We start from the raw sequence: 14664 nt of genomic DNA, 5'->3' as shown, positions 1-14664 counted from the left end.
ACTTTGTCTTTATATGCTTCATCTTCTTTATCTCTCAGTTTTTATTTTTTCTCATATTTTTTTTGTTTCACCATCCTCGTATTCTCCGACTTTTTCTTTGTTTTTTTGCCAATTTTTATTCGTCATCTTCTTCTTCATTTTTTTGTCTTATTCTAAATACATATTCTTCATCTTCACATTCCTCTACTTCATCTACATCATTTTCTACTGCTTTCTTGTTGTCTTCCGGTATTTTTCTTCTTCATTTTCCTCCTCTTATAATCCTTATCCTTTTTCGTCATTTAGTGATATCCATCTTCTTCTTAATTCATCAAATGTTTCTTCTTCATCTTCTTAAGAAGTAAATAAAATGTTTCAATCGACTCTTAACAGTCATCACCACTGCTATAACTTTAATTTACGTTGATGCTAACTTAGACTGAATAATTTATGTTCTATATATACAAACCTGAACTAAATAATTTTTAGAGTTACTGAGTTGAATCAAAATTATAATGAAACAATACAAAAATGCAGTCTCATGCAAAATATATTGCGTGATTTTGTCCTTAACGCCCTATGGTTCCTATTCCTTAGCCGCCAGAGCATCTGATTTAAGCAAAGTTTAAACTAACATAAGATTAAAATATTGAATTTTTTTTTCTATTTAATTTCTTGAAAAATTAAAAATCAGCAAATGGTTTTGAAGATGGATATTCAAATCAGAAACATAAACAGTGAACCTCTTCAACATGGCTGCTCAGCAACTGCGATGGTACCTTCCACCTTCATAGACAAACAAAAAAGACATCAAATGAGATAAAGAATAAGTCCACACTTTTATTGCAACATATTTTACTCATTTTGTTCTTCATAATCTTTGTCTTATTTGAATTCATATCTCCATTTTTATCTTTTACTTCTAATTCTTCTTCTTTTTCAAATTTGCCAACTTCTTATTCATATATTTCTTCGTTATCTTTTGTTATCCATATCCTTCTTAATTCACTCGTATTTGTCTTTTTTGTCTTCTTTTTCTAAATTTTTACATTCTCATACTTTGCCGTCTTCATTTTCCAGTCTCCTTCCCCATTTTTGACGTGTTTGTCTTTGTATTTTCCGAACTCTTCTACATCAGATTCGTCTTACTCTTTCCTCTTCTTTGTCTTTCAATTTTTTCATCGTCTTTTTCTTTGTTTCTATATCTTTATCTTCTTTGATTTTTTCTTTATTTTCTTCATTTTTACTTCTGATTTTCTTCTTTCTCTTATTCTTGCTTATTTTGTTTACGTCTACTTTCTCTTAAAAAATCAACAACTTTTTTATTCGAATCTTAACTTTTAAGACCACTGCTGCAACTTTATTTAATGTTGATGCTAACTCTCATTTCTACATATACAAAATTATTTTTAATAATGTTAAGAATCATTGAATGAAATTAAGTCTCATGAAACTATACAAAAATGTTGTTTACAATGAATTTTGGATCTCCAAATATCTCACTGGAAAAACAACATAATGTTTCATCTATGTTCACTTAGAATTAGACAGATCTAAAATTGATTTTATTCTTCAACATCAACTTTATCTATAAATAAAAAGCTTGGCACCCAATAGAATTTGTTCTTGTTTCTCTTTATCATTTGAATATTTATTCTCTTTGCCTTTTTGCTCTGCCCCTTCTTTGTGTTTTGCATTGTCCTCTTTGTTCTTCTTCTTCTCATAATTGATTCTGTTTTCTTCCCACCCTTACTTGCACTGCTAATGTTTTCACAATCCATAGACATCTTATATTGCCAAAAAACTCTTCCCCCCTCCCCCTTCACCCATAATCTCTTCTTCTTCTTCAAGAGTCTTTGGTCAAGAGAACCAACCAACATCACTCTCCTTTGAAGTGTCTGCAAGGAAGATGCCATAAGATTAAGAGAGAACAGGTCAAAGAAACCCCATATAGACGAAATACAAAGAAACCCCATTATATAGACCAAATACAAAGCACAGGTTCAAATCATTCTGAGTGAAAACATACTTCAAAATTTCATGATCTGTATATATGTGCACCTTCTCTTCGTACAAGTAGGCGCGCCATATCTTAAGAGCAAAGACTACTGCTGCCAGCTCCAAATCACGGGTCGGCTAGTTCTCCTCATGTCTCCAAAGTTTCCTAGATGCATATGTGATGACTCTCCCTTCTTGCATAAGCACACAACCCAATCCAAATCCAAAAGCATCGGTGTGTACATCATAAAGTATTCCTGCCCTTGGAAGTACCAACACTGGAGTTTCCGTGAGACTCTTCTTCAACTTCTCAAAACTCTGGGACCTCTTCTCTGTCCATTCAATCTTTACATTATTCCCAATCAAGTTGGTGAGTGGTTTGGCAATATTGGAGAAATTTGGCACGAACTTGCGATAATAACCTGCCAGATCAAAAAAGCTACGGACCTCAGTAACATTTTTAGGTACAGACCATTCTGTCACTGCAGTGATCTTCTCAAGATCCACTGCTACTCCTGCTTCTGAAACTATATGACCAAGGAATCTCATTTTCCTCTGCCAGAAGGTGCACTTACTTAGCTTCGCAAAAAGCTGCTGATCTCTTAATTTCTGAAGGATCATCCTCAAATGCCATTCATACTCCCTCTCAGTCCTTGAATAAACCAGGATATCATCGATAAAAACAATAACACACTTATCCAAGTGCACCCAGAAAACATCATTCATCAATTTCATAAAGGCTGCAGGTGCATTCATCAACCCAAACGACATTACCACAAACTCATAATAACCATAGCGAGTTTGGAATGCTGTCTTATGGATATCTTCCCTCTGCTATCCGAATCTGATGGTAGCCCTGATGCTAAATCAATCTTCGAGAACCATGAAGCTCCCCTCCCAACTTAGTCTAATAACTAGTCAATCCTTGGCAAAGGATACTTATTCTTGATGGTCACCTTATTCCAACCTCTGTAGACAATGCAAAGTCGAAAGCATCCATCTTTCTTCTTTCACAAACAACACTGGTGCTCCCCATGGCGAGCTGCTTGGCCTGAATAAACCCCCTTTCTGTCAAAGTTCCTCTAACTGCTTCTTTAGTTTCAGCCATCTCTGCTGGTGCCAATCGATATGGAACTTTAGTAACGGGAGCCGTCCCTGGTTCTACTTCTATGGTGAAGTCCACTCCTCTCCTTGGCGGCGATCCAGTCAATGGCTCAAATACATCCGCGTATTCACTTGCCACGGGTATCTCTTCGACGCTTTTAGCTGCTCCCTCTCCTATCATAGAGATAGTCACCAAGAATACTTCACATCCTTTTTCTATGAGATTCTCTGCATGAATCATTGAAATGGTTGGCACTCATGTGTCAATTTTCACTCCTTGGAAAACCAACTGACCTCCTTGCTGCGGAATATAAGCCTTCGATTTCCGACAGTTTAGAACAACTCCATAGTGCTTCAGCCAATCCATTCCAAGGATAACATCGTAGTGATCCAACTTCATTTCCACTAGGGTCCATGGAAATCCTGCACCTTCTAGCAAAATAGGTACATCTTCATGCACACCAATGGTCTACACCTGCTCATCTCCGGCAGTCTTAACTACTTTAGCTCTTGGAATAAACTTTCCAGATAAGATTCAACACTGGGTCAACCTCGAGCTCACAAAGCTATGAGTGGCTCCAGTGTCGAACAAGGTATATGCAATTGCCCCCCTACAGAGCCCGATCCTACATGATTTATACTTATGTCTAGTCATGCATTTCCATTCTACATTCCTATTCACAAGCAACATATACAATCACTCAAACATTTACTTACCAGAGATCGGTGCTGCTCCTTCAGAGTCTCCAATGGCGAAAACGCAAAGTCCAACAACCTGTCTCTTAGCTGGTTGCGATGGGAGCATCCCAGGTGCTGCTCTCACCTCCTGGTTACTCAAATATGCCCTGTAATCCTTCAGGGTGTGTCAAAACCCTCCGCAGCGCTGTCACTTACCATGCTTTGCGATTGCTGGGCAATCCTTCTCTATGTGGCCTAAACTACCACAACTGTAGCACTTAACCACACCACACCTTCCCATGTGCATCTTCCCACAACGCTGACATTTTTGATCTCTCACAATTGTTTCCGAAGCTACCATGTCATCCCAAGTCCTCTTTGGTGCTTTTGGAACACGGGATGCTCGAGCTTGAGCTTGCCTGGCTCTCCTCAGCTCCTCGAGAATGGCTTCCTGAATGGCATCTGTCTCCAAAAGCTCCACCAGAGTCGGGTACCTCCTGAATGAACATCTTCTCTTCAACTCCAACTTTAAACCCTTCATGAATTGGCGGACCAAGTCAGCCTGCGTGAAGTGCTTCCTGGAGAATCTCCTCAACCTGTTGAACTCCTCCTTGTACTCCCTCATAAAGAGGTTTTCCTGACGCAGGTCTTCGAAGGCACTCTCCATCTGATCCAAGGTTTCGGGCGAAAAGTACTCTCCAACAAATGTTTCCTTGAAATCATTGTAAGTCAACTCATAGCGATCCTGAGTTGCTTCCACCACACATTCCCACCATATCAGCACCTTTTCCTTCAGGTATTGAACAGCTAAGTCCTTCCGATAGCCTTCCCATGGCATCAAAATTCCTCTCCATTCTTTTCCTATAGTTATCTGCAGACATTGGATCAGATCTTCCACCAAAAGCTTCCATCCTCATATCCGTCATGTGTCTCATGGCCTCGTAATACGTTAGACCAAACAAATTAACAGGCATAGGAGGCGGAGGCACATGCTGCTGCTGAACAAACGCCAGTGGCGGCATATTCTGAAGCTGAACAAACACTGGCGGCGGCACATGCTGCTGCTGCGCATTTACACCTAGCCCGAGGTTCAAGTGGCCATACATCTTCTGATAACGGCGCAACTCCTCCAAGACTGCAGCATGGGTTGCGACTGGCACTTGAACATGCACATTTCTAGCAGGATTTCCTTCTTGTGGGTTTGCTGGGGCTGGTGGCGGGTTGCGCTGCTGGTCGACTGGAACTCGGTTCAAACTTCCTGTCGTGTCAGTGGTGTCCTCATCCCCACTTGAACGACGAGCTTGGGACCTGATGCGCACATTCCTTGCTTTGGAGGTATCTACATTGCACAACAACAAAAAAAACAAGTAAGTCAGTCTGGTCCCGTGAAGACTGAACTTCTGGCAATTAAAAATAAAACAACAATAACTAGAGAGGCCAATCTAGGTGGTAGTTTTAAAAAAAAAAACTTTGAAAATTTTGAAAACTTTGAAAATCTGATTCTCAATCCTACTTTTCTAGACTTAGCTCTCTCTCTATTCTTAACTCGAACCTAGGCTCTGATACCAACTTGTAACACCCCGATCCTGGGTTCCAAAGAAAACCAGACTAAACCGGCAAACTGAGACTAAGAATTCCTGAATATCTCTTTATTTCTTATTCCAACCAAACCAACCAAGTCTTACAATAAAAAAAAAACTTAAATAAATCTGAAATAGGTAAACAAAAATATTTGTCTTAAAAGAAAATACAAAATACTGTAGTTATTAAAAAGAATAAAATCTTTCTCCATTTCTGAAGGCACACTACATTAGAGCTACTCGTCTAGTTCCTCCCAAACATCATCACATTCACATTCATCAGACTCACCTGCAAATATGGAGTTAAAGGAGAAGGATGAGTAATTTGGGGAATTACTCAGTAAGAACCAAACCAGACACTCTTTCTACTCAATCATTTTCCACCAATATGACAAAGATAAATCCAACAAGTAACAAACAAACACTCAGAAGTGCACAAGCAACTAGCAAAGAGGCATCTCCAACCAGCGGTCACACAGACAGTACTATACCAAGCCACAAAGACAGGCTATACATTGCCAGGTCACACAGACAGGTTCTACATTTTCAGGTCACACAGATAGGCTCTACATTGCCAGGTCACACAGACAGGCTATGCCAGGTCACAAAAACAGGCACGGTGGTTCGTCTAACCACTTGACAATGAATTATTGCCACGGTCACACAGACGGCACATGATCCAGCAACCAAATATGTACCCTGACACACCTCAACCAAGACGAACACCTGATCTAGCTATATCTACCAAGCACTAACCACACAACAGGGTGAACAATCAAGTTTGCTGGTTCTTTCCCTGATGAGAGTCTTGATTCATATTATTTATATATATACATGGATCTATCTAGATGCGCAGGAAAACATCTTAGGCTTATCAGATCTAGACTTTCCACACCAGGAGAAGACAAAATAATAAAAAGAAGAGCCTAGATCTAATCTTCATCTTAGCAAAATGCAGATCTGATTATGGAGAGCTGGTGGCAAGAGAATCAAGGAGCTTCTGGAAAGGAGGAGGCTGGCAAAGGCTTCTTCTTCTCGCGGCTGGCAACGATGGCGGTGGCAGGGCTCGGTGGCGGCGACTGGTTCTCGGTGATGGCTGGATCTCTTCTCTCTCTCTCTCTCTCTCTCTCTCTCCTTCTCTCTCTTTTCTATGGTGGCTAGGGCTTTTAGAATGAAAATGAGGCTCTTTTTCATTTAGCTCTTTATTTATATAAGAGTTGCTAGAGTGGACCTAAATTTGTCGAGCCTCTTGTAAATAGGCAGGGCTTGGGATGTTACAAAAGCATTGAAGGATATAAGATTGCAGTGTAGCCACATGTGTCGAAAATCTTTTGCTTAAGAAATACTATATGTTTAAAAGGCAAGCTCATGCATTTGTATAAGAAAATCGTTGTAAGTCATAGGTGTCCTACTATCGATATAACGAAACTGACTATAAGAATACAAAAAGAAAGACAAAAAAGATGTTATTGGCTCTCCCTATCATGGATTCTCAATGCAAGCATACACATATTACAAAATGAAGATTTATGGAAATACGTACGTGTTGTACGTATTTATAGTAACATAACAATCAAGTGGTTGGTAAGTGCGGGTTTGATGCCATTTATGGCAGTTTTGATGATAAAAGAGTACAATAGCTCTGTGATGTGTAGCAGTGTAAAAATATATATTCCCATTTGTAGAGATGGTGACATTTTGACATCCACCAGATTTAGTTTGGTAAATGCTATGACATTTTTCTCAAGCCAGAACCAAAAGTAGATTAAATTAATAATAATAATTTCAACATTTGTGAAAGACTTTCTTCATAGAAAACTTTTGTTAGAAATTTAGTTATTTGATTTCTCTTTTTATCGTCTAAGAACATCGCACAATAATGTAAGTAGATTTTTGTCTCGAAGTTATATGATTTTCTCTATTATCATGCTGCCTAACATATTGGAGAAAGTTTATCTTTCTAATAATATCTCAAAAAAGCTACAAAGACACTGGTAGTGAATTAGAACACGTAATGAAGGTATATAGTAATAATTAATCCTCCTAAACTACACGTGATATTACAAAAAATGTTCTAAAAAATATTAATTTCCGATAAAATCGACAAAATAATCTAAACTATAACGTGAATAATATGTTGCTGACTTGCTAGCAACCCCAAAAGAAAAAAAAATACATGTTAATTACAAAAGGAATATATTAATACTGTACAAAAGTATATAACAATTTATTTATTTATTATGGTATAAAAACAAATTTTGATCCCAGATAAGACAAACAAATCTACCCACTGATCTATGAAAATTCACAAATTATTAAACAAACATTGAAAATAGAAATAATAAAACATTACTATAATTAAAAAAAAAAAACAATGGTAGAGAACTAGAGATATTTAGAACTGTAAAGAGGACGTTGGGAGGAAGACCGTTGACGAAGTCAAAATCGAACATCAACCGTCGATTTGAGGCGGCTCTATTCTCAACCACACGATCTTCCCATCTTTCTGTGTTCTTCTCCATCGTCTCCCCTTCTTCTTCCTCGCAATTACCGCGAAAACTCATCTCCTCATTTCACTCAGTCTCTCAGCTGACTTATTGTACATACTTATTATATAAACGATACGAAGAAGACTACTAAAAACCTCAAAAGCAACAAGAAGTGAAAAGCTTGACTTGTTCTTCACACGCTCATCGATTCACAAAGAGATAGAGAGAGAGAGATATGAACGCCGGCGGCCAATTCACAGATTTTCCGGCGGTGCCGACTCACGGAGGACAGTTCATAAGCTACGATATCTTCGGTAGTTTATTCGAAATCACATCCAAGTATCGTCCTCCGATTATCCCAATCGGTCGAGGCGCTTACGGAATCGTTTGGTATGTTCGCTGATTTTCTTTATTTTCCCCTTTTTTGTTCTTATTTTCTGGAGATCGGAGTTTTTGATTTTTGCTATTGGATTTGTGAAGCTCTGTGTTGGATTCGGAGACGAACGAGCTCGTGGCGATGAAGAAGATAGCGAACGCGTTTGATAATCACATGGATGCAAAGCGTACACTTCGCGAGATCAAGCTTCTTCGTCATCTAGATCATGAAAACGTTAGTATCTTCTGAAATTATCTGCAGAAATTAGATGATTGATGAACGAAAAAATCCTGATTAGGGTTTTTTATTTTATATACAGATTATTGCTATAAGAGATGTGGTTCCTCCACCACTAAGAAGACAGTTCAGTGATGTTTATATAGCAACTGAGTTAATGGACACTGATCTTCATCAAATCATCAGATCTAACCAGAGTTTGTCAGAGGAACATTGTCAGGTACCAAAAACACTGTTTTTTGTTTCAGGATTTGACATTAGTTTCCAAGTTTAGAAGAAGAAACTGACATGAATCTTCTTGAAACAGTACTTCTTGTACCAGCTTCTTCGAGGGCTCAAGTACATCCACTCGGCTAACGTTATTCACAGAGACCTAAAGCCGAGCAATCTTCTGCTTAACGCCAACTGCGACTTAAAGATCTGCGATTTCGGACTCGCTAGACCGACTTCAGAGAACGAGTTTATGACCGAGTATGTTGTCACGAGATGGTATAGAGCTCCTGAGCTTCTGTTGAACTCATCAGACTACACAGCTGCTATAGATGTTTGGTCTGTTGGTTGTATCTTTATGGAGCTCATGAACAGGAAGCCTTTGTTCCCTGGTAAAGACCATGTCCACCAAATGCGCTTATTGACAGAGGTAAGAAGATTAGATTCAAGATTCAAGATTCAAGATTCAGCCTTTTCTTTTGGGAATATGTGATGAATGTTTGTGTATGAATCTTGCAGTTACTTGGCACACCGACGGATTCTGATCTCGGGTGTACTCACAACGAGGACGCGAAAAGATACATCAGGCAACTTCCCAACTTTCCTCGCCAGCCATTAGCAAAAGTTTTCTCTCATGTTAACCCATTGGCTGTAGATTTAGTTGATAGAATGTTGACGTTTAATCCCAACAGAAGAATCACTGGTAAGTATTACATATACGTATTACATGCTCTCTGTTAGTTTCTTATCACAATCATGTTTTGAAGTTGTCTTCTTTTGTTTCTGTGTGCAGTTGAAGAAGCTCTTAATCACCAGTACCTTGCCAAATTGCACGACCCAAACGATGAGCCAATATGTGAAAAGCCATTCTCGTTTGAGTTTGAACAACAGCCTCTAGATGAGGAACAGATAAAAGAGATGATCTACAAGGAAGCTATATCACTCAATCCAACATATGCTTAGAAGAGCAGCAACTCCGTGAATCGCTGCTTTGTATCTTTGCTTGTTCTTTTATTCATGTACTTCTATGTATGTAAACTTGTAATCCTATTTGTTTGTTCGTGTTTTGTTACTGCTAGTGATTGAATGTAGCTCATATGTAAAGTATCCCAGCTTTAAAAGTAACTTTTTTTACTTCATATACTTGTCTATTCTAGTAAGCAAACAGAAGAAAGAATATAGTTTTGTAATGTACTCATCTAGCCAGGAGTTTCCTGATTCTAAGAAGTAGTGGGAGCCATTAAAGAGCTAAAACCAGAGTCAAAGCTTTTCGCATTATTGAAAATTTTGTGGGCTTCGCTCTAGGTAGCTACTTCCATTATTGGAGTACATTTGGTCAAATCATTGGCAATAATTTTGGAAAATGGGTCTTTCTTTAGTATAATATCATTTACCGGATAATTTAGAGTTGACTTATTGGACAATATGTTTGTCTTCACACAGGCTGTTCGAAGCTGACAGTGATGGCTCAACCCATATCAAAGGAAACGCTTTGTGTTTTTAGTCTTTCTTAACGTTTCTTCATGGACGCTGCTGCTCGTGGAGAATAAAATAAAGTGACCATCGAAAGTCATTATCTTGAAACATTTCTCGTTGTTGTATCATTGCTTTATATATCTCTCAGAACTTGAGGCTATTGTTGACCCCCCAAAAAAAAAAAGAGTAAAAGATCTCTACCTTGATTTTGAGACATGGCTGGTTCAGTTTTCGGCGATGCAGAAACACCACAATTGTCAGAAGAATCAAGAACCAAGCGCCGAGGTGGAGGTTGGATCACCTTTCCGTTTATGATAGGTGAGAAATTCTGTTTCTCTGTTTTCATCTTTCTCATAACCACTAGAGCTTAGAACATGAGAAGCTTATATCTATCTTTCTATGGTGCAGCTACGTTGTTAGGCCTAACAGTAGCTGCTTGGGGTTGGTTACTTAACTTGATCGTCTACCTCATTGAGGAATTCAACGTGAAGAGCATAGCAGCAGCTCAGATTTCCAACATTGTTAGTGGTTGTATCTGTATGATTCCAGCCATTGGAGCCATTGCTTCTGATTCTTTCTTTGGAACCATCCCTGTCATCTCAGTTTCAGCTTTCATTTCTCTTATGGTAAAGTAAAAAAAAAAACTCTGCTCTCAATAGTTTTCATTGATTCCTCTCTGAAGCAGAAACTCACCTACTTCTACTCCTTGGCCAGGGCGTAGCTCTGCTGACTCTAACCGCTGCGCTTGACTCTTTAAGACCCAAACCATGTGAGACAGGTTCAAGCCTCTGCCAGTCATCTTCAAAGATCCAGCTCGGTGTCCTTTACACGGCCATAACTCTAGCCTCTATAGGAACAGGTGGAACACGGTTCACTTTAGCAACCGCTGGTGCGAACCAGTACGAAAAAACTAAAGACCAGGGAAGCTTCTTCAACTGGTTTTTCTTCACAACGTACCTAGCCGGAGCTATAAGTGCAACAGCCATTGTCTACTCTGAAGACAACATAAGCTGGACCTTCGGGTTTGGTCTTTGCGTAGCTGCTAATCTCTTCAGCTTTGTGGTTTTCATCTTGGGGAAAAGATTCTACAAGCATGACAAGCCCTTAGGAAGTCCCTTCACAAGTCTACTTTGCGTCATCGTCGCTGCAATACTCAAAAGAAAAGCTGTGGTTTCCACCAACGATAAAGACTATCATAACGAATCTACAGAGATTCCCACAAAGAGTTTGAGGTAGAAAAACAGCTTGAGAAACCGTAGTTTCATAGTTAAACCGTTCTAATGAGTTTACTCTCAAATATCGCAGGTTCTTTAACCGTGCAGCGATGAAACAAGAAGACGAAGTTAAACAAGATGGCACAATTCGCAACCCATGGAGACTATGCAGCGTTCAACAAGTGGAAGATTTCAAAGCAGTCATAAGAATCATCCCTCTTGCGTTAGCCACAATATTCTTGAGCACTCCGATCGCGATGCAGCTAAGCTTAACAGTTCTTCAAGGTCTGGTAATGGACCGTAGGCTTGGTCCTAATTTCAAAATTCCTGCAGGCTCTCTCCAAGTCATTACACTTCTCTCCACTTGCCTATTTATCGTAGTCAACGATCGGTTTCTTTACCCATTTTACCAAAAGCTAACGGGAAAGTTCCTCACGCCGCTCCAACGTGTAGGGATAGGCCATGTTTTCAACATTCTAAGCATGGCCTTGACTGCCATTGTCGAAGCAAAGCGATTGAAGATAGTAGAGAACGGTCATTTTCTCGAGTCATCATCTATTGCTGACATGTCTGTGTTATGGCTATTTCCTCCTCTAGTCATTGTTGGAATCGGTAAGGAATTTGATTTTCAGACAAAATCTATCAGTTTTGAATCAAAAATGATCATGTTCTTGGTTTTTGTCTTTTGCTTGCAGGAGAGGCTTTCCATTTCCCAGGGAATGTAGCTCTTTGCTATCAAGAATTCCCGGAGTCTATGAGGAGCACAGCGACATCGATTACTTCGGTGGTCATTGGGATTTGCTTCTACACAAGCACTGCTTTGATTGATCTGATTCAGAGGACCACTGAGTGGTTACCAGATGATATTAACCACGGAAGAGTTGACAATGTGTACTGGGTTTTAGTCATAGGAGGAGTCTTGAATCTTGGCTATTTTCTTGTGTGTTCTTGGGTTTATAGATACAGAAACCTCAAGGATGATGATCATGAGCAAGATGTTGCTGTCTCTCACTCTACTACTTTGTCCTCATGATCTTATAAGCTAAGAAAGAGAGAGAGAAAGAATGTACTCTTTGTTGTTATTTTCTACTGTAGCCATTAAAATTTGTTTCTCTTTTATTTCACTTCCTCATAAAACTATTTCTCTCTGCAACAGCCTCAATTTTGATGGTCATTAAACATTACCATCATTTAGATTTTAGCCCCACAAGTCACTCTCAAAAAAGATTTTTTTCAGATTCTAAAAGCATGTTTATCTGTGCATTTTAGACTAGGATTATTGCAGTCTCTTATATGGATTTCTTAAACCTTTTAACAATTAAAAAAAATAGAGAAAACCCACAAAAAACAAAGAACGTTTCTTATTCTGCATTTTAAGAGCATCTTTAACGGGGTATATAGAGGGTATTTAACAGAAATTTATTAATTTAAAAATGATGCACCATTTCTTATTTGGCCGAGACGTCTCCTATTTGGGGAAGTTTTTAATTGTTTCTACCCACATGTGGCAGTTTATAATTTGTCAGACAAAAAATTGTTCCTTTCTCTTTTTTCTTCTTCTCTCACCAATTTCTCTCTCGTTCTTTTTTTTTTTTTATATATTCTTCAAATTTAATAATAAAAAATCAATGAAAAGCCTGTTGAGCGTTTTAACTTTAAAAATGCTCTAAGGAACGTTTTTTGTGAACAGGTGTCAAAACAATTTTAAAATAATAATAAAAAAACCAAAAAGAGTATTTAGCAATAATCATGCTCTTAGTAGGTTTTTTAACAAATTTGGGCCAAAAAATAAATGAAAAATGGGTTAATACGCGAGAAACGTCTCTTAACCGCCACGTGTTGAGTCGTAACTGGCTTGTGAAATCGCGACCCAATTTTTTTTTCTTTCTCTATTCTTTTTCTTCTTCGACGAAACCTCTTCCTTCTCCCAATCGCCTTCACGGATTCCGTTTCCGATCAAAGATCGAATTCTGTCAATGAATCCAGCCGTCATATCCGACTCGAATAGAAACTAAACCCGGTCCGTACGCCTAGTTCCAGATCTTTTCTTCCTCGAGCAACAGTGGACCGAGTCCGAGTCTTTTGGTAAGACATGGCCACTTCTCTGGCAGCTCACATTCGTCCTTTCACATGTTTGGCCGCGTCTCAGCCGTCGCGGCTGGCGCCTCATCCGGCGTACCTCGTGCATTGGATCAAGAGAGAAGGCGGCTTCGTTCACCACGCCGTCAAGAGATAAACACTCACCGCTTTGGCCCGTCTGAGTTCCCGGTGAGTGTTTATCTCTTGCTCTTGTTCAATGCTCCCTACAAAATAGTCTTGATTACTGGTTAGTTTAGAGAATACTGATTTCAAAAACAAATGATTATCTCTCGAGATTCTACTTTACATTTTGGTTTTGTATCTACTTGAATCTAAAGCTTAGCTCATAGAATTCTGTAGAATCAAGTTTCTAAAATTTTGGTGTATTAATAATCGTTTACTGGCTGAGAAAATGCTGGAGAAATTTGACAGAAGAATTGTGGGCAATGAAACTGGGATTGAGACTATTGCAAGAGAGAGCCAATGGAGATTCTTTCTGGTGGCCATACATTAGCAATTTCCCGGAAACTTATTCCGTTCCAATATTCTTTCCCGGAGAAGATATAAAGAACTTGCAATATGATCCTCTTCTCCACCAGGTTAGATAGACAAAACTGCTGAACCTAATCGAGTTTGAGTCCCACTCTTTAGCAATTCCATTATATGATTTGCGGCTTTGTTGCCTTCTTTGGGACCAAGTCAATAAAAGATGCCGTTTTCTTCTTGAGTTTGAGCAAGAGATTAGGAGTACTCTTGAAGATGTTAAGGCAAGTGATCATCCTTTCAGCAGTCAAGATGTCAGCTGTTTCGACTAGAGCTTTTCGCTTACATGGTGATAAAAAGCTTCAAGGTGGATCTTCTGATGATGTTCCCATGATGCTTCCTCTGATGGATATGTGCAACCACAGCTTCAAACCAAATGCACGGATCATTCAAGAACAGAACGGAGCTGACTCGAACACCCTAGTTAAGGTTTGCGTCTTTGATCTCTGTTTTTTTTGTTTTGACGTGGTTTTTGTTTAAATGGACGGTTACTTTCTTCGTGCATCAGGTTGTTGCAGAGGCTGAAGCCAAAGAAAATGATCCCTTGCTTCTCATTTATGTTCTGATAAGTTTGGGTTGTTATCAAATATAAAACTGTTGTAACATTGTTATTTTCAAATAAAAAACTTCTTTTACATAATTTTTTTTTTAAAAAAAAAACCCCATTTGAGTTTCTCCAGTACTTCCAAAAAATCAAGATT

The 14664-nt window shown here is 38.8% G+C and overlaps 2 protein-coding genes across 2 annotated transcripts; both read left to right on the top strand.

The window, feature by feature from the left end:
• The first annotated feature begins 7882 nt into the window (after window positions 1-7882).
• On the top strand, window positions 7883-9792 carry LOC18014202 (mitogen-activated protein kinase 3). The gene is made up of 6 exons (XM_006418956.2): window positions 7883-8218; window positions 8309-8438; window positions 8524-8661; window positions 8749-9081; window positions 9171-9354; window positions 9445-9792. Exons 1-6 carry the CDS (start codon window positions 8064-8066, stop codon window positions 9612-9614), a joined length of 1110 nt encoding a protein of 369 aa, XP_006419019.1. The 5' UTR covers window positions 7883-8063; the 3' UTR covers window positions 9615-9792.
• Window positions 9793-10136: 344 nt separating this feature from the next.
• LOC18014201 (protein NRT1/ PTR FAMILY 2.7) lies at window positions 10137-12443 on the top strand. Its single transcript, XM_006418954.2, has 5 exons — window positions 10137-10445; window positions 10536-10753; window positions 10842-11359; window positions 11433-11953; window positions 12037-12443. Exons 1-5 carry the CDS (start codon window positions 10343-10345, stop codon window positions 12372-12374), a joined length of 1698 nt encoding a protein of 565 aa, XP_006419017.1. The 5' UTR covers window positions 10137-10342; the 3' UTR covers window positions 12375-12443.
• The last annotated feature ends 2221 nt before the right edge of the window (window positions 12444-14664 follow it).

This window comes from Eutrema salsugineum, unplaced genomic scaffold (genome assembly GCF_000478725.1).
Source record: "Eutrema salsugineum unplaced genomic scaffold, Eutsalg1_0 scaffold_4, whole genome shotgun sequence".
Taxonomy (NCBI): Eukaryota; Viridiplantae; Streptophyta; class Magnoliopsida; order Brassicales; family Brassicaceae; genus Eutrema; species Eutrema salsugineum.
The sequence above is the reverse complement of the archived record's forward strand: the minus strand, read 5'-3'. Positions and strand labels throughout refer to the sequence as shown.